Raw genomic sequence first — 25,242 nt, forward strand, 5'->3', positions numbered from 1 at the left:
AAAAGAAGTTGATGATTCTTTTAAAAAAAAAAAAAAAAAAAAGCTAGACTTAGTTATTTTTTCAAGTGGTTGACGGATGTTAGCACATGATTAGAATATGTTGATGCTTTTTTGATAACTCACATGGATCTAATTATAGGTTGACACATACAAATAAGTTGTAAAAAAATTGTCAAGTGTTTTTTCTTAAAAAAGTTCTATTAATATAGGTTTTTAAACTAAAGGTAAAGGTTTACAAGCACAATAGGCATTGGAAGTTAAGTATTTATAATTACTGTGAGGGTCTTATTCTTATAATTGATAATTCTAATGCTTCCTAGTTTTTTTTTTATTTTATTTTATAGAAAATGCTTAAAGAACTACAATTTTTATTATAAACTCATTTACAAAAACTAATGTCACAATTCATAATTAGTGAAATGATTAAAAAATAATAATTTATAATATTTACTTAATTATTTTATCAAGTATAAACTGGCACTGCTACTTTTTTTTTCCCCCCATGACGTGGTTAATTATGAAAATCATAAATAAATGTCAAACTGTCTGTATATTAGTATTTCCCGTTATAGCCTCCGTTTCTTCCGATCGAGACGGACAATAGTAAGAACAGGCCATATCCTATGCATTTTTGCAAGAAAGAGGAGGCTCGAAGGCTCTCCCTCACTTCTCTTTCCTTTTCAACGCTCTAAAATTTCCAAAATCATATAAAATTCACACTTTCCCTCTGTCTCACCTCGACCTAACCATTCAATTCAACCAATCCTTCGATCCGACGAAACGAATACCGTACACTTCATTCGTCCACTACCACTATTTTGATTTGGCATTTCCCCAGATTTTCTCATTTCTCGCCAGAATTGTGAATTTGTGATCTGCGGGAATTTGAATCGAAAAAAGCGTTTGGAAAATCGTTAAAAAGGAAATGGCGGGGCAAAATCAAGGGCCGAATATGGATCAGTTCGAAGCGTATTTTAGGAGAGCTGATTTGGACGGCGATGGCAGGATCAGTGGAGCCGAAGCTGTTGGTTTCTTTCAAGGATCCAATCTCTCCAAACAAGTCCTTGCTCAGGTTCCTCACAGTTTTCACACCTCCAATTTCCACTTTATAGTATATTTGCATAAATAAACTGTTTGAATGAATGATGGATATGTTATCTCATGCTCGATGAAAGCCGTGCTTCTTATGATAATATGTTGAATAAGTTTTGGCGACTTCTTCTCGTTAAGTAGACTTGGGGTTGTGATCAATCTTCGAGATGCAATTGCTCGATGGTGGTATAAATTATTGTTCTGTCAAGCATAAAAAATGAAGATGATTGAGAAAAAGTGTCACCACTGCTTGATCTGAGATATGTCGTATGAATTCAGGTTGTTTAGTGTTGTAGATGTTCTTGCACACTATCTATGATGGTCTAGTTCACTTATGCTGGTAAATGTGTGTTTGGGGTAAGGATACTATAGTCGTTTAAAAATTAAATTAGTAAGTTAAAATATACATCTTCATTGATGAATATTTTGAATGATTTACAAGAGGTAAGACTTTTAAGGATGATTCTAAGTGGTTGATTTCATGTTTTGGGGAGGGGAGCAGAGTCTCAGATTTGAGTTTGTTATATTCAGCAGGATTCTTAAGAGGGTGTTTGAATTTGTGTTCTTAAGGTTGTCTACTTTATTTTGTGCATTGTCACTGTGCTTTTGCACAATGTGGAAATTATATTTTAGCATCTTTTATCTTATAGTCCTTGCTTGTTCGTGATATATTTCAAAGTAAATTTATATATTTATCTTTCTTTTCTTGCAATGAATTTTAAGACTTGATTAAGCATGATGCAGAAATGCATGTTAATCAAACTGTTGTATATGACGTGCAGATATGGATGCATGCTGATCAGAATAAAACTGGTTTCCTTGGTCGCACAGAATTTTATAATGCTCTCAAACTTGTAACTGTGGCACAAAGTAAGCGAGAACTAACCCCAGATATGGTCAAGGCAGCACTATATGGTCCAGCTGCAGCTAAAATTCCTGCACCACAAATTAATCTTACAGCCATATCTGCACCTCAATTGAATTCAATGGGTGCAGCATCTGCTCCACGGAGTGCTATTGCTCCAACATCATCTCAAAATCTTGGCTTTAGAGCACAAGGAGTTCCAAACCCAAGTATGAACCAGCATTATTTTCCTTCTCAGCAAAATCAAGCCTTGAGGCCACCTCAACCTATGCCTGCTGCCACTGCTCCCCGTCCATCGCAAGGTATTGCTAGTCCACAACTCACTAGGGGAGGTAACATGTTAGGTCCCAATGTCCCAAACTCAAACATCTCCAATGATTGGCTCAGTGGAAGGACTGGTACAGCTCCTAATGGGCCTGGAGGGATTAGTCCATCAATGCCCTTGCCTACTTCACAGCCGCAAACTCCAGTCACTATGGCTTCCCAGCTAACAGCTAATGCCTCTAAAGCATTAGTTGTTTCAGGAAATGGGTTTGGTTCTGGACCAAGTCATTCTGTTAGTAGCACTCCCGTCTCTTCGGCCATCACTACTGTTACTAGTGGGCCTCAACCTTTTGGTAAGCAGAGCTCACTTGATTCATTGCAAGGTGCATTTTCAATGCAACCTGCTGGCGGTCAGCCTCAATGGACACAGTCATCATTGAACCCAAGTCAACAGGTTTCAGCTCCAGGTTCTTCCTCAATTGCAACATCTGGGATTTCAGTTGGAGTTGGAAATTCTACTTCTGAAAATATGCAGCTTTCTTGGCCAAAGATGAAACCATCTGATGTTCAGAAGTATACAAAAGTGTTTATGGAAGTAGACACTGACAGAGATGGGATAATCAGTGGTGAGCAGGCACGAAATCTATTTTTGAGTTGGAGATTACCAAGAGGTAAGGGTTCTTCTGTATGGAAGTTTAGCTGTGGTTTCTATATATTTTTGTCTATTACTAAGTTGGTTGATTCTGAAACTGCACTCTCATTTTTATTTTCTTAAATTTGTCATTATATATGGTGAAGTCATCAATATTCTGTGTTGCACTGTACGCTTTCTTATTTTTATCAGAAGAGGTAGATGAGACCCTGACTGCTATTTAAACATGACTGAGCAATAAATTTATGAACTCCTTATGAAGTTATAACTTTTTTATTTTTTTTATTTTTTTTATGAAAGGAGATTTAGGAATGGCCAAATTTCATCTTTTTGCCAAGACATCTGTCTCACCTTGTGTATTGTGTCACTAGAATGTATTAACTATGATTTTATTAGATAAATTCTTCTTTACTGCACTTTGAGTATTGTGTTCTTGTTATGGAAGTAAGGTGTACTCCTGTGTTTCTCTGGAATTTCTTCTTCTTCTTCTTCTTCTTGGGCAAGCTTCGTGGGACCTTTTTTTGTTCTAGGATTACTTATGCTCAATGTCTTTGCTGGCCTTTTTCAGAGGTTTTAAAGCAGGTGTGGGACTTATCTGACCAGGATAATGATAGTATGCTTTCTTTGAGGGAATTTTGCTTTGCACTCTACTTGATGGAAAGATTCAGGGAAGGTCGCCCTCTTCCAGTTGCACTGCCACCAAATGTCTTGTTTGATGAGACACTGCTGGCTATGACAGGTCAACCCAAAGTCTCACATGGAAATGCAGCTTGGGGTCCCAGACCTGGTATTGGTCAGATCTGTTTTTAATACCTTTCATTTTCATCTCTCTTTCCAAATATATGTTTCTTGATGAAGCATTTTTCTCTCTCTTTATGATTAGGTTTTGGAGGTGCCCGGCCAATTGTGCCTGCAACTGGTTTGAGGCCACCAATGCAGGTAAGTGCCATCCTGGCTGATGGTGTAATGCAATCCAATCAGCAAAAGTCTGGAGCGCCTGTATTGGAGGATTCCTTTGGAAACCAACTTGATACAGGAGGACATAATTCAGCAAACTCAAAGCCTCAAGTGGCAACAACTGCTGGGAAAAAGGCATCTTTTCTCTCTTTTGCTTCACTTAACATATATTGATTGCATTGTGAATTAATGTTTGGCATAAAATATTCACACCTTATAGAGGATATTGTGTAAGACAAAAGCAAGAAAATGAATAGTACTTGGTGCTTTAATGAACTAAATAAATATGGAAATGGTTCCTCCTTCTAAAGGACATAATTCAGCAAACTCAAAGCCTCAAGTGGCAACAACTGCTAGGAAAAAGGCATATTTTCTCTCTTTTGCTTCACTTACCATAAATTGATTGAATTGTGAATTAGTGTTTGGTATAAAATATTCGTACCTTATAGGGAATATTGTGTAAGACAAAAGCAAGAAAATGAATAGTACTTGGTGCCTCAATGAACTAAAGAAATATAGAAATGGTACCTCCTTCTAAAGGTTGGAAAACATGACGTGCGAACTCATGTGTTTGTAAATGGAAGTTGTCAAAAAAACTACTTTGATAAATTATTATATCAATTTATCTTCAAAAGGTTGCACTCAGACTTTCTTCCAGTTCCTCATTTTGAAAACAGAATTGTTCAAAAAGATTGTTTTAAGCTTTTCTTTAAATGTCTTTAAGAAACTTCCATTCCCCTTTTCTGGCTTATAAAGTGCTCATGTTGTATGCCATTTATCACTTGACTTTCTTATCTTTGCATCTTAGTACAAACGGGTATCCTTATCTTTACATATGTGTATGTGTGTGCTTTTTTTTTTTTTTCTGTCAGATCTCGTATGTATATCTTTGTGTTTATATGTATTTAAAGCTTTTAACTTAGCTTCCATATATCCATTAGTTTCATTTATCCATTTCAGTAGTGAAATTTCTTTGGCTTGAATGGACTGAAAAAATGCAATGGTAGAGTTCATTTCATTGTAATTATTTTTTTTATATCTATCCTATATTGCTTCTTGCAAGATGATTGAGATCAAGATAATTATTTACAGAGCCTGTGACTTCTGTAACTTTTTAAAATCACCAGTTATTGATTTTAATTTTATGTTTCTGAGGGCTGTTAGTTACTAAGTTTACTTTTTGAGTGTTCTTGTACTTTCCCAAGGGATACATAAATATTTTATTTCCTTTTTCGTGGTAGGTTGAAGAAACACAAAATTTGATATTGGATTCTAAAGAGAAGCTTGAGTTCTACCGCACCAAAATGCAGGAACTTGTGAGTAGTTTCTGTCTCCTATTCTTTTGCTTCTAGTTTTTTCATTAATACTAAACCCTTTTTACTCTTTTGTACAATAGTGGTTAGTAACTGATTCAGGCTGGGCCTACAAGGAATTGGAAAGGCATGCCGCTTTACTTTTATGCCCGGAGTGGTTAGTGATGCTAGAATTTCAGTGTAGGGTAAATAAAGAAATTTATCAAAAATCACTCAACCACCAATTTGCAATTCAGGGATTTTGTACCAAGTTGGATGTTTATCACAAATTCAATGGGAATAATGAGGAATGTTTTTTTTGATAAGTAATAATGAGGAAAATTTTGAAATACTTACCCAAAAAAAGGAATCATGGAAACAAAATTTTCTGATAAAAAAATAATAATAAAGGAACCCAACAAAGCAGTGCAATTTTCTTTGGGCTTTGACTTTCTCCAAGTCCCAAAAGATTGCGTGTTAAATACATAGAACTACCTCCTTCGAACCTTAGTAAAACCTTCAAGTCTGCATGGTATCTTATTTGCTGGCTGACTAGTCCGGTACTATAATTTATTTGATGAAGTTACTGTTGGAATTCAATCATGAAATGGCTAGTCATGAAAATATGATTGTAATTTGATCATGTACAGTTACCATGGTCAGGTGTACCCCTTAAACAGTGCAACTGTGAAGCTCATTGTGTTTTCTTTTTCTTTCTCTTAGTTTTCTTTGTTCATTTTTATTCTCTGGTTATCAGGTTCTCTATAAAAGCAGATGTGATAATAAACTAAATGAGATCACCGAAAGGGCATCTGCTGATAAGCGTGAGGTATTCTCTAAGATGTAAATAATCATCCTACTTTCATTGATAAGAGTTAGATTTTGTTGTATTTACATCAACAATTTTTATTGCAGGCAGAGTCTCTGGCTAAGAAGTATGAAGAGAAGTACAAGCAAGTGGGAGAAATAGCATCAAAGTTAACCATTGAAGAGGCTAGATTTCGTGATATTCAGGTAAGGCGGTGAACTTATAGAATATCCAAGGACCTTTGTTGTTTGATTGTACTTATATTTGAGATTTCTTTGATCTAACTTAAAAAAAGAGAAAGAAATAAAGATTTCTTTGATCCTACTGAACCCAGTAAAGTGTAGTTATGAACATGTGTGATACTACAGAAACTTATTTTTGCCTCATTGCTCAATTAGAGCCATAGTTTCTCGTATATGAATGGCCAGTGTTAATGTTTCCCCCACCCCAATTGGTGGTCTTTTAGGTCCCCCACTAGACATAGTGGTTTCTCCAACTTGAAATTAGCATGAATTGTCTGTTTACTTCCTCTAATCTATTTTTCATTCAAACATCAATTTCTTGCCAAAGTGGAAGTCATCCTGTTATCTATCATTAATGTATCGATTTTTCTTCAACTTTCTTCTGCTTTCTCTTGCCACTCATTCACCTCAGTATCATTTTTTTCACTCTCCTTTTTTCTTTGCCCAAGTGTGAAAGCCGAAGGTGTCCTGCACATAAAAAATATTCCACTTCAGAGATCTTTTAAAGCCTTTGATTACATGATCTTTTAAACATTGGCATTCTTTGAATTTGTTTCGAGGAACTTTGTTTTGCGATTTTGAATTTTACCACTCTTTCACCTCCGTATAAATATTTTTTTTTGGCTCTCCTTTTTTCTTTGCTCGAGTGTGAAAGCCGAAGGTCCTGCACGTAAAAAATATTCCACTTCAGAGATCCTTTAAAGCCTTTGATTACATGATCTTTTAAACCTTGGTGTTATTTGAATTTGTTTCAAGGAAGTTTGTTTTGTGATTTTGTTTTTAGGGGAGGAAGACGGAGCTGCATCAAGCAATTGTTAACATGGAACATGGAGGCAGTGCAGATGGTATCCTTCAGGTACATGTTGCCAATTTACTATTATGAGTCCATGGAGATTCCGTTGAATCTTGTCCAACACCATTGGTTTCGGCTTTTGTAGGTCCGAGCTGACCGCATTCAATCAGATGTTGAGGAGCTACTGAAGGCTCTAACTGAACGCAGCAAGAAACATGGATTAGATGTTAAGTCAGCTGCATTGATTGAGCTCCCAATTGGTATCTTTAGTCCCTTGTTAATTCTTTGTTTCAATTCATCCCTGTTGCTTCCTATACAATTTGATGCCCTTTCCAATGTCTTGCTATTTTATTTTTGAACACTTGCCTGCTATGTTGAGATATGCAATTCCTTTTTTAATGTAACCATAGCACTCTTTTTCTTTTTCTTTTTTCTTTTTTTTTTTTTCTTTTTTTTTTAAAATTTTTTTTTAAGTTTATTTATTTCATTGAAAAGCATTGAATGGGTTGCAGGGTCCCACCACTTTCATTTATTGTCTAACTTGGAAGACTTTGAAACAGACAATGTTGCTTAAAGTGGGTATTAACAATCAACCATTGTATCCTAGGTGGAGTTTGTGGGGAAGAGGGAGGAGGAGCAGGAGGAAGGGGGGGGTGGGGGTGTGAGTGGATTTTTTTTATGAGGAAGGCTATATCTCATTTTAAACATTACCTGATTTAGAGAGCTGAAAGTCTTACATATTCATTGGCCTGCTTAGAGCTTGTTTGGGATTATGTTGGGAAATAGAGCTTTTTTTTTTTTTATAGAAAAAAACTTCATTTCCAAGTTTCCTCCAAAACGCAATTTTGGACTTTTTTAAAGCAAAAAAAGTCACAAAAGTACCTTTTTAAATGTTTTACCAAATAGACCCATTTTAACTTGGCACAACTTTTTGTGTACTAAAAACACTTTTTAAGCTTGTTAACGCAATTCCTAACAGGTTAATCATCCAGAACAACAATGACTTGGTTTTTCTGCATTAAGTGTTAGGATTTCATGTCTCATATTAGTATTTGGATCACAAATGCACACCTGAATAACCGTTTAAGAAACCTCTGTTTCTCCCTAGCTGGTTCAATTGGTAAACTCTTGGGTCATGCTAGAGATCTAGGATTAAAATCTACCATCACCATGGATGGGTGTTTGAGGATTTGGACACGACTACACCATATGCATGATGGGCCTTCCATAGACAATAAAAAGTAGTGAATACTTGTGTATTGGTACTTTTACCTAATATGATGAGGAAGCAAATGTCCTGTGTTGCTGTCCAATTGCTGATATAGGACGGCTTTCTTGTTCCTATTTTGGGGGTCGGGTTATGGTAGTGGTAGCCATAGTTTATTACCAGCACTTTGTACTTTAGGGCATGCTGATCTTTTTACGGACTGCAAAACATATATGGTCATTTTCCAATTTCCATTGTTGATTTGACAGGTTGGGAACCTGGAATTCAAGAGGGAGCTTCTCTTTGGGATGAAGAGTGGGATAAGTTTGAAGACGAAGGTATGCACTATGCTTCCTAGCCTATTTTATTTAAGAACAAGGGGTAATGCTTCCTTTTGTTTTGCTGTCTCCAGTTAATGTTGTCAGTTCTGCATATCCAGTTTAAGAAATAGAGTTATTTGACAGAGCTATTAAGAAATATGTTTATTTATTTATGTGGGCATACCTTTTAAACCTTTCAGGGTTTGTTAATGATCTCACTCCTGATGCGAAAAATGTCTCTAGCTTGTCAAAACCAAAATCTGCATCTGTTCACAAAGAACAAGTTTACGGTGATGATAGTTCAATCCCCGAGTCATATGCTAATGAAAAGCAAAGGAATTCTTTCGGTACTAGTGAACCTGTCTTTGAGAGTGAATCTGCATATTCCCACAGTGAAGATGAATTGGTCAGAAGCCCTCACGACAGTCCGGCCGGAAGGACTGCTTTTGACAGTCCATCTCAAGATTTTTCAGATGTTCATTATGGAAAAGGTTCTGAAGCAGATGCAGAAACACATAGGTATAGGTGCTGATTCGTGATTCTCTCTCTCTCTCTCTCTCTCTCTCTCTCTCATGACTGTGTTCTATATAATAATAATGCTGAAATCATTTTATTTACGGTGACAGAAGTTTTGATGAATCGACCTGGGGTGCCTTTGACAATAACGATGATGTGGACTCAGTTTGGGGATTTAACCCTAGCCATACCAAGGTGAGCCAAAACCTCTTAAGCACATGGGTATATGTGGACATTTTCCTAATGGCTAACAATAAAAGTTGAAATATCTGTGTTGTTTATAAGTTCTCTAGGATTTTGTTAATTTATCGAATTTTACATTTAATTTATGTAATAATAATAAATTGCCTAAGGCATGCGATGTCTAATGGGAAATTGTTTCCACCTAATTATATGAATGAAGGACTCGAACAGCTTCAACAACATAGGCTTAGCCATAACTTAGTGTCGTCCTAAACTCTTCAGACTTAGATGGATCTCATGCCTATATTGTTTCGACCTTATCCTAGTCCACATGACATATGTAGGAAAAACTATAGTACCTCAAGCATTTTCCATCTTGATGCACTATGTTTGATTTCTCCATCCATGGTGTCATTCTGCAGGACTCGGATACCGACTTTGGAGCTAGTGACTTTGGCCTAAACCCAGTACGAACAGGATCCTCACATGCAGAGAGCATCTTTCAGACGAAGAGCCCATTTACTTTTGAAGATTCTGTTCCTGGGACTCCAATGTCCAAGTTTGGCAACTCTCCTAGGTACAGTGAGGCAGGGGATCACTTCTTTGACAACTTCTCGAGGTTCGATTCCTTCAGCACGCATGAAGGCGGTGGATTCTCTCCACGGGAGAGGTTTTCAAGGTTTGATTCCATGAACAGCAGCAAAGACTTCGGCTACGGCCGTGAGAGGCTTACAAGGTTTGATTCCGTAAACAGCACGAAAGACTTCAGCCATAGTGGTGCATTTTCTTTTGATGACACTGATCCTTTCGGCACCTCTGCCCCATTTAAGGTCTCATCCGAGAGTCAAAATCCAAAGAAAAGTTCGGATAATTGGAGCGCTTTCTAGCTTGCAATTTAACTTGTGTTTTTTTCCACTATTCCCTTCCCCTTTCCCCATTTTGTTTCGGGGTGGTTAATGGTAGTAATTTTTTGATTGTGCTGTATAGCTTGAAACTAAATATGGACTGTTGTATTGTCGTATGGTTATGTCCTTGTATTATTTCGAGGATAATGTATTTTTGGTTTGTTGGAAAGCACTAGGAAAAAAGAAAAAAGAAAAAAAGAAAAAAAAGCTTGTCTTTTAAATAACACACTTTGGATCGTCCAAATCATATTGTCGTGCACTATCATGCTGTTCTGGAAGGGAGTTTACTCTCTTATAGCATTCACAAAGAGTCAAATTTTACTTTTATCTAAAATGGCTAATCAGATTTGTAAAAAATTATCTACATTGAATTAGTTAAAAAAAATGCAAAATAAATATTTGATTGGAAGAGCAAAAAAAAAAGTTAAATGTAGTAACACTTTTTAAATGAGCTATTTTTTTTTTTATTTTTTTTTATTTTTTTTATTATTGTTTCTCTCACATGCATTCTTTCTTTCCCAAAACTTTTTCCACTTTTTTCCAATAATGAATAATTTTTTTTTTTAAAATAAAATAAATAGAAATATAGTTAATCGGATGTAGATGCATTTAAAAATTCATCAGCTAAACTAGATAAAAGTGAGTTTTGAAGAGCCATTTTGCATAAAAATTTAGCTCCTCCATTGTGAATGCGCTTAGCATTAAGTCTAACCAAAATCATTTTTTTGGTTATTTTGGTGAAAAAGTTATTTCCTTCTTTCACCCATGCTTCTCTCCATTTTCTTTGTCTTTTCTCCTTCCCATTTTGCTTAGTGTCATTTTTGAAGAGAGTAATTTTCTCTCCACAAGTGCATCTCTTCATTTCGAGTCTCGCCATCTAGTTAGAATAAAACAAATATTCAAAAATAAAGAAATCTTTGAAAAAAATATTTAAATGAAATAATGAAAGTGAATTGATAAAATAATGAAGTTGTTAGGGTACTTTAAAAAAGCTGGTAATTAAAATAGAGAAAAATAAACTTGACTATTTTGGTGAGTAAAATTTAGTGAGATCGCTAATAATGTTCTTATACAGTCATCTTCTAAACTCTAAAATTCTCGTCATCCAAATTCTAACCCCACCTTCTCTCTTCTGCCTGAAAGCTCAATCCTCACCGTTTGAAATGGGGAAAAATAACACAGAGCGAAGTGGAAGCACTTCTTTACAAGATAAATGAAATCCACTTTCTCATCTATTTTCCTCCCCCTCTCTCTCTCTCTCTTCCCCCAGGCCTCCCCAACCCCCCTCCCTCCCTCTTAGCTCAATATTCCTTTCTAGAGAATCTCAAGAATTTTCCAAGAAAATCCAATCCCTGTCCCAAACCCAAATTGAAAGATTCCCTTGAAGATTACCTCCACAGTTTTTTGGCATTGCAAATTGTAAGCATATTCACTTTCTCTCCCTTTCCATAAAACGAATAAAGTTAAAAGAATAAAACCTATAAAGCAATACTCACTGTCATTAACGTCAGGAGAGGGAGACCTATATACCATCCGATCGTTTTGTGGAGCTTAAATGATGTTTTCTTGGTCAATCGAAAATATTTTCGATTTGATTAAAAATTTTGCTTGTACTAAACACTGAAAAATAGAAGGAAAAGAAAATTTCAGAAAATGTTTTTCGTCAAAACAAATTGAGCCTTAAAAACAAAATATTTCTAGAAAAAAATAATTTTTTGCCTTCTTTTGCTTCCAAAAGCAGAAAAAACGCTTCCAAAAAAAAAGTGTATATTATACAAACAGAATTTTTTTTTTTCATAAAACATTCAAATGAATTAAAAAATAAGACCCTTAATTTTAGTTTAATCCATATAAATTAAAACATGTTACATGTGAGTAGTTTAAAATAAAAAGAAGTATAAAGAAAAAAACAAGAAGAAGAAAACCTGTGGATTCTGATTATCAAAGCATTAGTCTGTGATATTATTGGTGTGATACCTATTATATTTCAATACAAATAATACCCATATAATTCTAAACATTCTAAAAAAATACATAGCTTTAAACTAAAAAAAAATAGTTTTTTATCAATACATAATAAAACAAAAAATTTCACTAAACATTTAACGCAATCAAATAAATCCTCACATCAGGTTCAATACTTAATCTTGCAAAGTTAATTAGGCATATTAAACAGCCATAACACATTAAGCTAATTTAATGACCGGTTCAATTTTACTTAAAGGAAACACGAGAGTTTTTTTCTTCTTTAAGAAAGTTTTTTTTTTTTTTGACATGTCCTCACAAGGGAAGGGGAAGGGGAAGGGAAGATTCGAACTAGTGACCTCCGCTTCATTAGGCGTGGTCTGCAGCCGACTGAACTACCTCTTGGGGACCTTCTTTAAGAAAGTTAATTAGGCATATTAAACGCCCATAGCATTAATTAAGCTAATTAAATAACTGGTTTAGTTTTACTTAAAAGTCCCATTTTTTACTTAAGAGTTTTTTTCTTCTTTCTATTCAACGTAAGAAAGTTAATTAGGGATTGTAAAAAAAAGAAAAAAAAAAAAAAAGGTAATTAGGCACATTAAACTCCCATAGCATAAATTAAGCTAATTTAATTACCAGTTTAGTTTTAATTAAAGGACCGGGTTTTAACTTGAAGGACCGGTTCACTGTTTAAAAATTATAAATTTATGCCACGTGTTGTAATTTTAAGCACTCTCTAAGGAAAGAACTCAGCTTATATATATGACACGATTCTAGCCGGCGGGGTCATGTCGCCAGGTAATGTATTCGGGGTTTTACCCACTAGAGATGGGTCCTAAAGGGGCCCTACCTGGTCCTCATAAAAAAAAAAAAATTTAAAAAAAAAAAAACAAACACCTCGGTTATAAGAAGAATAAAGATCGGGTATCGGAACAAGATCTAATATCTAAAAGAATAACGTGGTAATAAACTGAGCTAGCCCAAGTGCCAAGGGAGAATACAACAGTTGTTACTCAGACAAGTTGGCCCATGAAAGTATATTTTAGAAGGAAAACAGGAAGCAATAGACTTATAATTATTTATTTAAAAGTGGACTCAATTTTATCAGTAAAAACTAATGTTATAACAATTGGAAACTACACAATGTTAACGTGACATACAGAAGACATCATAGTTGGAGGAAGATAATTTTAACACAAGTTCCAACTGCTATCTAGTAAAAACTTGAACTGTGGAATCTCAAGTCCACGCTACAATCATTGATCAGATTAAACCTTCAGACAAAACCTCCCCACAGCTTAAGATGACAATTTTTTTTTTCTTAGTCATTTTTTCCTTTCCATGTATGAACTACAAGGCCAGATCCAAAAATTTAAAGTAAACACAACAATCATGTTATCAGGGTTCAACTGAACCCACTCCAATACTGCTGCTCATTGTCTAAAATATTAACATTGCCTGGTTGGGTGGGAGGGAAAGCATCTGACTTTCAAGCAATAAGATTGTATATACCTTTTCTTGTCATCCCTTTGGGCCTTCCAAGTCTTTTTGGACTTGATCAGAAGTAGAAAGCATTGTTGAACGCATGTTTGCTATTTCTATGAGTGTTTCAAGAGCTGAATGAAAGTAATTTTTTGAATGAATCATCTCCTAGCATCTCCCAAAAAATGGAATTGAAAACCAAATTGATATACAAGTAGCAAAAATACAATGGTGTAAACTACAGTATTGCAGAGAGAGAGAGACAGTTATGCACCTGTCTCAAATGAAAGCTGGGCAGCTCGAAGCTTTGGGGAAACCAAAGTCCCAAACATTGATAGTGATTTAGATCGCTCCTTTTGAACCTAGAACAGCAGGGATAAGATATGAAAGTTACTCCATTTACACTTCTCTTAATTCAAATTTCACAGATTGCACATTTGAATTATTAGAATTTATTCATTAGTGAACTTAATACAATGTGGTTCACACTTCTAAAATAAGGATTCTGGTGCAGGAAAAAGAATCTAATAATGCAAATGCTAAAATACAAATCTCCTTGTTATAGCACATCAGAAAAGATTATTGATTGCAAGACACTTACTTCATCATCAACTATAAGAGGAGCTCCATTTTTTGCTGGACTTTTCTCCAAAGTTCCTTCACACATACAGAAAAGGAAAAAGTTAAAACAGCATATGCTCGATTCAGAGTTATCATGGCAGAAGTAGCTGAGCAATACAAAAAACATTTTATGGTTATCTGGCATACACAGTAAAAAATGGTTGGTAGGAGCTCCTGCTAAACTATATTATGGTCAAAATGATAAGTATACTGTATCCTCCTCATACAGGGACAACAAAACTATACCAGAAAACTGGGGGGAACGGTGTCTTAGCTGGGGACTATCAGATTTCATCTGCAACTTGTCCTCCATAAATTCTTCTTCTCCAGAACAGCATTTTCCATTCTTGGAGGACGCCCATTTGCACAATGCAAAATGCGGTTGCTTCAACTTGTAGTCAACTACAACAGATCATATATCACAGAAGTTACTCTGACATAAATACAAAGTAATGCAAATGAGCAAATCATTAATTCTATATGCATGTGTGAGGGTGTGCATGCATAAATAAAAAACATACAATCTGGGGCATCAAGTTGGGGCCGTTATAAACCTAGAATTGTCCGTCGGAATGCCATGTCTTAAACCCTGTTCATATTATATCATAGATGGTGACAGATGACACCCAAAGGCATCATATATCCCACCACTCATCAGTTACGTGCAAGCACATCCCCCTTAACTACGTTAATAGAACTGCCCACAAAACCATTTAGTTTCCATGTCCTTTCTTATTTGTTGATAAGAATTTGGAGCCCATGACCAAGTGACCCTAAAATATCAGTGTCCAAACAATACTAGAAATGCGTCTCAGTGCAATTTATGGATAGCCTTAATAGCTGAAATTTCCCACTCATATAAATGATCTTAATGGGAAAGGTACAGACATAAAATTACCTTCATCTCCAGTTACTTGCAACGATGTAGCAGCAGAGTGGAATTTCAGGTCCAACAAAGCACCATTGATTCGTGACGCACCCATAGAATGTCGAGCACTGGCCAACTCCATCCATCCCTGGAAAAAAAATCAAAAGGATGTTCAGAAGACAGATCACGCATCAATAGACTTCTAAAGGAATTCGCACAGAACCAAAAGTAATCCACAGGTTTCTCACTAAGCAGTTCAAAACGTTAATTATTAGAATCACATAATGTTTCAGAGATACATTCTCTGCTTTCCAAAAATTGTGCTAAAACCAATCGCATCACTAGCCTTCCGTCATCAACTATTTTAACATCTAAGGTATACTTTACAACATAAACATTCTCCATCAGCAAAATCTTATAATTTGATTGCTTTCTTTCTGTGTTTGTCATTTATTTTTTGAAGAACGATTAAGAACATGCAAGTAGAAGGGAGGGACAGGAACATGCATAGCGTTAGGGTTAGTTACCTGGCGGAGTGTTGAAGACAATGAATCTATTAGGGTTAGATAGCCATCCAGCGAATCTAGAAATTGCACTACGTTATCTTCCTCCAATCGTTTTCGTTCTTGTTCTTGTTCTTGTTCTACTGCTTCTGCTGCTACGGAGGTCTGTGTTTGGTCTTCTTCTTCCATCGAAGATACAGATTCAGCTCTTCAACACGACGCGCACACCCTCGGTCTGTGCCACGGATCTGTGTGACCTCGTGGAGTTTACCATTAATTTCAGATGCCTTTGGGGACCGACTTGTCATTTCATAACCCAAACCGACTCCGTTTTACAGCATTCAACTCACCAAATTTTAGATAATTACCTACTTTTTGTTAAAATACTTTTTTTTTTTTCTATACTTTTTATTTAATAATTGACGTATTAAAAAAAAAAAATGATATACCTCATTCTCCTAACTATTTTAAATGAATTCAAATCTACCATTGAACTTGTAGGTTTACATGTAGGTCTTATAAAGACAAATGAACTTATAAATTTATGTGACCGTCCATATAATATTATCATATCATCTACAAATAAATTTAACTATTTAGAAGTTAATGTAGTAAATGCTACATACAATATCACACCAATTTTTAAAGTTACAGTGCTTTCGCAGACAAAAAGTTTCAAAGACATTCTATGATAGTTGCTTACTAAAAAAAACTGAGTGCTATTAAAAATATTAACTTTTATCGTAAGTTATTTAGCAGTCCATAATAGATGAAATAATTAAACAAAAATTTTGAGTTGTGAATTTAATTAGGGACTTATCAATCATACACAGTGTTATATAAGAATTGCAGACTTATATGATATCGATAAATTTTTTAAAAAAAAACTCCGAAAGGTTAGAGATGAGATGAACGGTTGGGACGACCTCCGATCCCGTTTACTTTCACAGTTTAGGAACACCTCCTCCATCATCGAGGGGTTGCAGGATTTGGCTGTTTTTCATGATTTCAGCTAATTTGACAAAAAAAAAAAAAAAACTTAGTTATTGGGATAATCTGCTGCGTTATATCCATTCTCATATGTCATATGATCTGAATAATTAGACCCTCCATATATTTTCTCAACTATTATTTGTTGCAATTTTGGTCAATGTGTTTATTGTTATTTGGCCATTGACATGTATGTTGTATTTGTCTACATTGCAGTGCCAGTGACCTTTGTGCTCTCCAGAATTGACGATTAGCTTGGCCCAAATTCAATCAAATTAAGGTTGGAATTTAGTCATGGAACTAGGTTTTTGTCGGCTGATGGGTATTATATTATGCTTAATTTCGATTATTTCTGTCTTATTCTCTTTCATGTTGCCTGCCTTCTCCGTTGCACGCCGCCCTTTCATACAATCATATATGGCAACGTTGGACCAACTGGTTTTAGCATCGTGGCAGGTTTAATTTGTTGGAACTATTTGGCCAGCCAAAAAATATGACTGAAAATTTGAAAATGTTGACTTTTGAACCAGAATAGATTTTGTTTACTACAGAAAAAAAAAATAATAAAAAAAAAATTCTCTCTCTCACTGAAGTGCATTTCTTTACCCCGTTGAAAACATCCTAATCCAACATAATGGGAAATATAGATTTGAGGTTGTCCTTGGTGAGATAGACACTCCAATCAATATGAGACACAATAAGAGATCTTTGAAGAAAATTAAACTGAAAATACTTAGGGGGTGATACAGTAACTTTTTTAAAATTGATATGATAGTTTACGTGAAACTGTCACGACAAATACGATTGATTATAAACAAAATGTCACATTAAACCAATCAATTAATACTACATAGCTCTCACTTAACATATCATATGTCAACTATATATGTCATGAGATATAATTATTTTAAATTATAAATATATTAGAAATAAAAAAAAATTAAAATCATTAAAATAAGAAAGGTGACCAACCAAGTTTGTAATATGACACGCACATTTGGCACATAGAGTCGACTGACATTAATTAATTCATTTGTTAATTTATTATATGGTACGTTATTCAATGAACCTGTTTGAAATCATAAATTATAGGCACCAAAAGCACTAAGATTAAACATGAAAAGGCTGCAAATGGTATGGGTTAAGTAATGCGTCCGTACAATTTTTTTTAAAAAAAAGTCTGGGTTTAAGCTGTCATTTGCAATCGTGCAGCTTTCGTGACCTCACAGTCTCACGCTACCAAACTTTTTTTAAAATTTTTTTAATTTTTTGTCTTGTTAGCTAGTGCACTCTAAACGCACCGTTTTCTAAGTATAAATCCAACATCCAACAACCCGCCAAAAAGGCAACAATAATGATTGTTTGTCTTTCTCTCATACGAAAACTGGTGGTTGGCACATGCCTACGTGGAACTAGGCTCCGCCGTGTCTCCCTCCATCTCATCGTATTTGACAACTTTCATTGAACAGCCAGAGCCAGCCAGCCTGGCTTTGAACCTTGGTGGGGTCAACGGAGGGTGTGTCTGGGCTCCACACACAGACTCTGCGTCAGCCGTGACTATTCTCATCTGGGTCAACCTTTTCTCTCTTCCACGATATTTACCTCTATTATCATCTTACTTTTCTTGCTTTGTTTTTTTCGCTCTTGTTGCTTTCCTGATCGACCACAAGCCCCTCAACTTTCTTTTTCTTCTGTGTCTTAAACTATTCCACTTAAATAAACAAGAAACAGTCTTTAATTCCATCTCTTCTCAGTGAGTTAAATTCAGTTTTGATTAATGGAACCAGAGCTGCGTATTGGATTCTTCTTTGCTCAACAGCAGCTCCACCCAGAAGAGATTGTTGTCAAACTGTCGAACTAGAATTAGGGTTTCCCTGGAGGCTGTTTGTCTACCAAGAATTTCAGAGAAAGGTATGGTATTGGTACCCTTCTTAGTGCTTTGTAGCATTTCTCTTTTCTTTTTGTTTTTAGAGGTTGTCTGGAGGCTGTCTGGATTGTTCATGTTCACTTTGGAAGCAGAGAAAAATTAGGGTTGGGTTTAATCTGAATTGACTGGATTGTTTGAGATTTAAAAATTTGCTTTTAGCTAAATTTGGATTGGTTTGAGTAACAACGGGCCATCATTTTTTGTGTTGAATTTTTGAGGGGTGGTTAGTTGAATTTAGAAAAATTTGGGATTCAATTTATACTGGAATGTTTAGGATAAGCACCTGTTCGGGTGAGTGAATGAAATTAATAACTTTGGCAAAGCTTGGCTTACTTTGGCAGTTTGGCAGTCTTTTATATAGTTGAAATGAGTTTTACAACTCAGGGGATCATAGGATTCGTTTTTGGTTTAAAATTGGAATAATCTACCAGATATATGACTAGTAAATCGGGGGAAATTTGGAGCAGTTGATTTCAAGTCTCAAAGTTTAGATCCAACACGGTATTTGGTTGAAATTAACGCTTTCTGGCGTCTTGCTAATGCACGCTTACTGCCCATCTTATTGAGTATTGACCCTTCTGTATCTACTTAGTGTACGCTTACTGCAACATGTACAGAAAGAAAAACTTTGTTGGACCCTAAGCATATATGGAAGTGTCGATGCTAAAAAAACCATCTACAACTATAACTACAACTACAAAATGAAGCATGAAAGATTGTGGTATTCTTTCACATGCATCGATGTTTTGTTACACAATTAGCTGCGTCCTTGTCAAGAAGCTTAGTTCTTTGTTGTTTTCACTAATGATTTTGTTTTATCTTCTTGCATTACTTCTCTGACCACTGTTAACTGTAGGGCTATTGGTACACTGACTTTTCTTTTCTGCAATACTACTTGTCACAGGGGTTATTTTAGATTAGATGGCTGATAGCTGGGATGGGAGTTATGAAGTTGGCAGCCAGTCAGATGAGAGCAATCATTTTGAAAGACTGTATCTTGAGCCTATTTATGATGCATTTGTCTGCCCATTGACAAAGCAAGTTATGCGTGATCCTGTTACCTTAGAAAATGGACAAACTTTTGAACGAGAAGCAATAGAAAAGTGGTTCAAGGAATGCAAAGAGAGTGGAAGAAAGCTGGTTTGCCCATTAACGCTAAAAGAATTAAGAAGCGCAGATCTGAAACCTAGTATAGCTTTGCGGAACACCATTGAAGAGTGGACTGCTAGGAATGAAGCTGTTCAGGTTGACATGGCTCGTAGGTCATTGAATCTGGGGAGTTCAGATGGTGATGTTCTGCAGGCTTTGAAGTGTGTCCAATACGTCTGCCAAAAGAGCCGATCAAATAAGCATGTTGCACGTAATGCAGGCTTGATACCCTTGATTGTTGACATGTTGAAGAGCAGCAGCCGTAAAGTTCGGTGTAAAACTTTGGAAACTCTTCGAATTGTGGTGGAGGATGATGTTGAGAATAAGGTTGTTGCAGGTTTTGTGATTCTCTATATAGCTTCTAAGGAATCGCTGGCATAAATGGGCTTATCCTCTTGTTAATGATTTCTCTTTTTTTATTGTTATTATTTTTGCAGGAAATGTTGGCTGAGGGAGATACTGTGCGCACTATAGTAAAGTTCTTGTCACACGAGCTCTCCAAAGAGAGGGAGGAAGCTGTCTCTTTGCTGTATGAGCTCTCCAAATCTGAAATGTTGTGTGAGAAGATTGGTTCAGTCAATGGAGCAATTCTTATATTGGTTGGAATGGCAAGCAGCAAATCAGAGAATCTTTTAACTGTCGAGAAGGCTGATAAAACACTGGAGAATCTGGAGAAGTGTGAGAACAATGTGCGGCAGATGGCTGAAAATGGTAGATTGCGGCCTCTTCTGACCCAACTCCTTGAAGGTGCTTGCACTGTCTTTTCTTTTATGCTTGCTTACTTTGTTGCAACGCAACTGTACTCCTTGGCTTGTTTCCTTTTCCCAAATACTTGACATTAAAAATGTTGATTGTCATGTTTTTTGAAGTAGAATTTATATCAAACCATGCCTGGAACCCGCTCTACCAATGTGTTGATTACTATGCTCCTTAAATTTGCTTGAAATCCTATATATAGATAGACATATATACATGTGCATTATTCCTTTTACAAAATAGGGTCAATTGATATGTGCAATCCATATCTCAATCCCGAGATTTCTTTTTCTTAAGAAATTGTAGAGTTTAAAATGTTTTGCTCATTTTCTTCTTTGGCCACCATAAGCAAGTATCCTCCACGATCTTACTACTATGGAGGTCACAGTGTCATTGAGACATGTGCTGATTCTTGCAGGGCTAGAGCATGGAATATTCTATTTTGTTTGCTGAAATTAATTGATAAAGAATGTGTTTCGAAAGTGCAAGTCAATATACTAGGGCATGGGATTGATTCTCTGCAATGGAATGTGTTTGCCTTGAGAACCACTGATGTCCTGGTGAGGCTGGATCAGACTATGGCTCAATTGGTCTTGAGAGAACGCCTACAGTTTCCGCCATCTAGGCCCCTCCTAAGCAATTCTTAGCGGGTAGGTGCTACCTCGGTTACGCCCATGTATAGTAGCCCTAGTTGGTCACCCCCTCATACCTTTTCAATTAAAAAAAAATGGCAAGTCAATAATAACTTTATTCAAATGAACCAAACTCGTATGCATTGGAAAAATTATTGCTAAATAAGATTGCTCAGTTTTTAACTTCACATGATAAGACATAAGTTCTTTTGTATTTCTTCCTTCCTTTGATTTTTTTCATCTTTTGATTGCAATAATTGTTGATGTTTGGCTTGAAAATTTTATCGGGCATTCCAAATGCTGAACATGATATTATAAAAAAGAATTGGAGGATTTCTTGTAAGAGATCTGCAATGCTGATTCTTATAATCATCATTAGTCATCTTTGATTGATGAATCTTTATCAAAAAAACTCTCTGTTTTCTTACTGAGTAGAATGGGTTGGGAGCTCAGGAAGGCAGCATTTTGTAGAGAGGTGGGTTTACCTTAGCAATCTAAAAATTTAAAAATAGTCGGAGTGCTTTTTGTTAGAACTTTAAGTAATTCAGAGGATGCCAATAAGCTCTAGCTATAATGGTACCTTCCCCTCATGAGAACGAGGTGGAAGGAGAAGTTACTGGTTCAAGACTAACCAGGTGTGTTAATAGACCCGGGAAAAAAAAGTGATCTTCTCACTGAGCTTGCTGTACAAGTTTGAGTTATACTTCTTTTCTGTTTTGTTGTCTTTGATGTGTAAAGGTAGATATTGTTGTTCTCACTCTATGAGGAAAAACTATTTTACTGTGGTTAATGTTACTCAACTAACTCTGTTCCCTCGTGATTTTGCAGGCCCACCAGAAACCAAACTGCCTATGGCTGCATACCTAGGTGAGCTTGTATTGAACAATGATGTAAAAGTCCTTGTGGCTAAAACCGCAGGTTCATCTTTGATTAATATCATGAGAAGTGGTAGTATTCAGTCAAGAGAAGCTGCTTTAAAAGCTCTAAACCAGATCTCATCTTATGAGGCAAGTGCCAAAGTGTTGATAGAGGCTGGGATACTTCCCCCTCTTGTGAAGGATCTTTTCACCGTCGGTTCCAATCAGCTTCCCATGAGACTCAAAGAGGTCTCTGCTACAATTCTTGCTAATGTTGTGAACTCAGGTTATGACTTTGATTCGATCCCAGTTGGACCTGAGGACCAGACTCTTGTCTCAGAAGACATAGTCCATAACCTACTACATCTCATTAGCAACACCGGTCCGGCCATTGAGTGCAAGCTTCTCCAGGTTCTTGTTGGACTCACTAATTCTCAAACTACAGCGATTAATGTTGTTTCTGCCATCAAAAGCTCTGGTGCTACTATCAGTTTGGTTCAGTTTATTGAGGCTCCACAGAAAGAGCTGCGTGTAGCTTCCATCAGACTTCTCCAGAATCTCTCCCCACACATGGGTCAGGAACTGGCTGATGCCCTACGGGGGTCGGTTGGCCAGCTCAGTAGCCTAATTAGAGTCATATCAGAAAATATAGGAATCAATGAAGAGCAGTCTGCAGCAGTTGGCCTTTTAGCTGATCTCCCAGAGAGGGACTTGGGCCTTACCAGGCAGATGCAAGATGAGGGTGCCTTCCAGATGATCATCTCTAGAGTAGTCAGGATCCAGCGAGGGGAGACGAGGGGCAGCCGCTTTGTCACGCCATTCCTTGAAGGGCTTGTACGGGTACTTGCTAGGGTTACATTTGTTTTGGCAGATGAACCTACTTGCGTTGCACTTTGCCGCGAGCACGGCCTTGCTGCATTGTTTATTGAATTGCTTCAGGCCAATGGACTAGAAAATGTACAGCTGGTCGCTGCCACAGCATTGGAGAACTTGTCACTGGAGTCCAAAAATTTAACAAAATTGCCCGAGTTGCCGGAACGTGGTTTTTGCGCCGGAATCTTTCCATGCTTTAGCAAACCACCAGTCATAACTGGGTTGTGTAGGCTTCATCGTGGGACGTGTTCCCTAAAAGAATCCTTTTGCCTTCTGGAAGGACAGGCGGTGGAGAAGTTGGTAGCTCTGTTAGACCACACAAATGAGAAGGTGGTTGAGGCAGCATTTGCAGCATTATCTACTTTGCTGGAGGATGGCGTTGATATTGAACAAGGGGTAATGGTCCTCTGTGAGGCTGAGGGAATCAAACCCATACTCGACGTTTTACTCGAGAAACGGACGGACAATCTAAGGAGGAGGGCAGTTTGGGCAGTTGAGAGAATTTTGCGAACCGATGATATAGCCTATGAAGTTTCTGGAGATCCAAATGTGAGTACAGCACTTGTTGATGCATTTCAGCATGGTGACTATCGAACCCGGCAGATAGCTGAGCATGCCTTAAAGCATGTTGATAAGATTCCAAACTTCTCTGGAATCTTTCCCAACAGGGGATAGGCCTCTTCAAAAAGGCCAACTCTTCAAGTTGATGGCTAAAAGGACCTGTATGTAATTCTTCTTTCTCCCCAGCATTTTATAGAAGGTTTGGAAATCATAAAGTTGAAGGTAGATATTGTTGTATACAGATTTTCTATTTCCCCTTTGTAGAGGTTTTTGAAAGCCGCTGATTTGTTATTAATGATTCTGTTTCAATAACTTCCATTTCTTTAGTCGAACTGCACAACCAGTACTTGCATCGATAGTAGGGGTGTCAATTCATGTTCGCATATTAGGTTCAAGTCATGTCAAGATATGATTATAAGATTATATAGGTCAACTTTAAATCGACTCATTTAATTAAATAGGTCAGACCTTTTAAGGTTTTAATTTTGTGTTGAATTTGTATCGGTTTGATGGGTCGTGTTAAAAATTGTCAATCATACTTTAGAGGTGAATAAACAAAAACAAAAAAAAAAAAAGATTACTGTTCTATTATTAGATTAACTTTAGGTGTTAGATTGGTGATTGTGCATATGGACCGGTTGCAACGTAAGGTTACAGTCTTAAAGGCCTATATATGATATTGGTTTTGAAGTTGAATGGGGGCTGATTTCTGATTAAGGATTGGATGGGTATTAGTTGGGATCAATAAATAAATAACTCTAAATGTGAGACAAGCTAGCCAGGACTTCAATTTCTTGAGGAAAAGAGACCCATTTGCGAGGAAGCAAACTCTTCCATGATGGCTTGGCAACACAGATTTTCATCATGACATGGCAGTGTGCAATTCCGGCACAATCTAGTGGACGTTTTAGTATTGAAATCAAGGATTTCGAGAAATCTGTCCAAAATCAAAATCTCAGTCTTGTTCACCTTTTATTTTGTTTCTTTTTCTTTGCTTTTACTCTAGTAACTCTCTTGTTTACAGGACACGATATGTATACGCAACAGAAACAATCCTTCTACTCAATCACGATATGTGATTGATGAGCGTTCTTGCTTTGTACTGCTCATGCTTGATTCTTACGCGGCAACAATATTTGACATGCTTCCTATCATGGCTCTCTGCATTGAACTTCGATATCAAAAGGATCAGGAGTCGTAGTTTATTTGGTCCACCCACTACTCCTTCAACTGGGTCCAAACAATCACGAGTGTTTGCTGAACTATTGGCCATTTGTTGTTACCTAATCGATGATAGAATATGAAAAATTTGACCCATATTAGGGTTGTCCAATTTAATGCCCGTACCCCAAATTGGCTCCACCAGGATCAAAACATTTATCCAAATACTTGCAAGTGACGAATCATGTCTTTTCAATCATTGGCCACATATCGTATGTACTTAAACGAACTGTTATTCTACACCCAAAAAAATAAAAAATAAAAAGTAAACTTTCATTGAGATTAGTTGATAATTTTCGATAAGAAATGTTAGAAACTATATTTCTATTCCAAGACTATCTCAACATTAGCTCAATAACAGAAAACTGCTATATGCAGTTGCGAGTATCATACATTACATCACAATCCTTGTGAGTTGTGTGATTAAATATAACATTAATCCTAATAGAGTAATGCTAAAAACCATACTTTTATCTCACCACTATTTCACTATGGCATTGTCAATCTATTTTTTTTTTTTTTTTTTTCTTTTAACAAAGTTTGATCTAATGGTGAATTGACAATGACACATCAACATAGTGAGATGGTGGTAAAATAAAAATGTAGTTCTACCATTACTCATCCTAGTATATTTTCTCAAAAACTCTTCTCTATTTACAACGGGGAAAAGAAAAAAGCTAATTCAAGATTTAGTAAACTAAATAAATTCTAAAAACAAAACATAAACTTTCTGGAATG

The 25,242-nt window shown here is 36.3% G+C and overlaps 3 protein-coding genes across 4 annotated transcripts; 2 read left to right on the plus strand and 1 right to left on the minus strand.

Moving 5' to 3' along the window:
- Positions 1-600: 600 nt before the first annotated feature.
- On the plus strand, positions 601-10,297 carry LOC132189404 (actin cytoskeleton-regulatory complex protein pan1-like). 2 transcript variants are annotated; one of them, XM_059604145.1, is made up of 13 exons: positions 601-1,072; positions 1,875-2,892; positions 3,442-3,666; positions 3,757-3,965; positions 5,072-5,146; positions 5,880-5,951; positions 6,038-6,136; positions 6,957-7,028; positions 7,111-7,225; positions 8,442-8,510; positions 8,693-9,011; positions 9,119-9,203; positions 9,614-10,297. In XM_059604145.1, the coding sequence occupies exons 1-13, from the start codon at positions 926-928 to the stop codon at positions 10,076-10,078; spliced, it is 2,970 nt and encodes a 989-aa protein (XP_059460128.1). In that variant the 5' UTR covers positions 601-925; the 3' UTR covers positions 10,079-10,297. The 2 variants fall into 2 exon arrangements, with proteins under 2 accessions (XP_059460128.1, XP_059460129.1); XM_059604146.1 differs by having other exon boundaries at positions 602-1,072; positions 3,442-3,660.
- A 2,823-nt stretch (positions 10,298-13,120) lies between these two features.
- LOC132189882 (uncharacterized) lies at positions 13,121-15,810 on the minus strand. The gene is made up of 6 exons (XM_059604702.1): positions 15,563-15,810; positions 15,066-15,183; positions 14,414-14,569; positions 14,148-14,203; positions 13,821-13,908; positions 13,121-13,680 (listed from the first exon to the last, which is right to left on the minus strand). Exons 1-6 carry the CDS (start codon positions 15,725-15,727, stop codon positions 13,586-13,588), a joined length of 678 nt encoding a protein of 225 aa, XP_059460685.1. The 5' UTR covers positions 15,728-15,810; the 3' UTR covers positions 13,121-13,585.
- A 2,350-nt stretch (positions 15,811-18,160) lies between these two features.
- LOC132189287 (U-box domain-containing protein 44) lies at positions 18,161-23,609 on the plus strand. Its single transcript, XM_059603954.1, has 4 exons — positions 18,161-18,439; positions 19,360-19,931; positions 20,042-20,351; positions 21,821-23,609. The coding sequence occupies exons 2-4, from the start codon at positions 19,377-19,379 to the stop codon at positions 23,395-23,397; spliced, it is 2,442 nt and encodes an 813-aa protein (XP_059459937.1). The 5' UTR covers positions 18,161-18,439; positions 19,360-19,376; the 3' UTR covers positions 23,398-23,609.
- The last annotated feature ends 1,633 nt before the right edge of the window (positions 23,610-25,242 follow it).

This window comes from Corylus avellana, chromosome ca8 (genome assembly GCF_901000735.1).
Source record: "Corylus avellana chromosome ca8, CavTom2PMs-1.0".
Taxonomy (NCBI): Eukaryota; Viridiplantae; Streptophyta; class Magnoliopsida; order Fagales; family Betulaceae; genus Corylus; species Corylus avellana.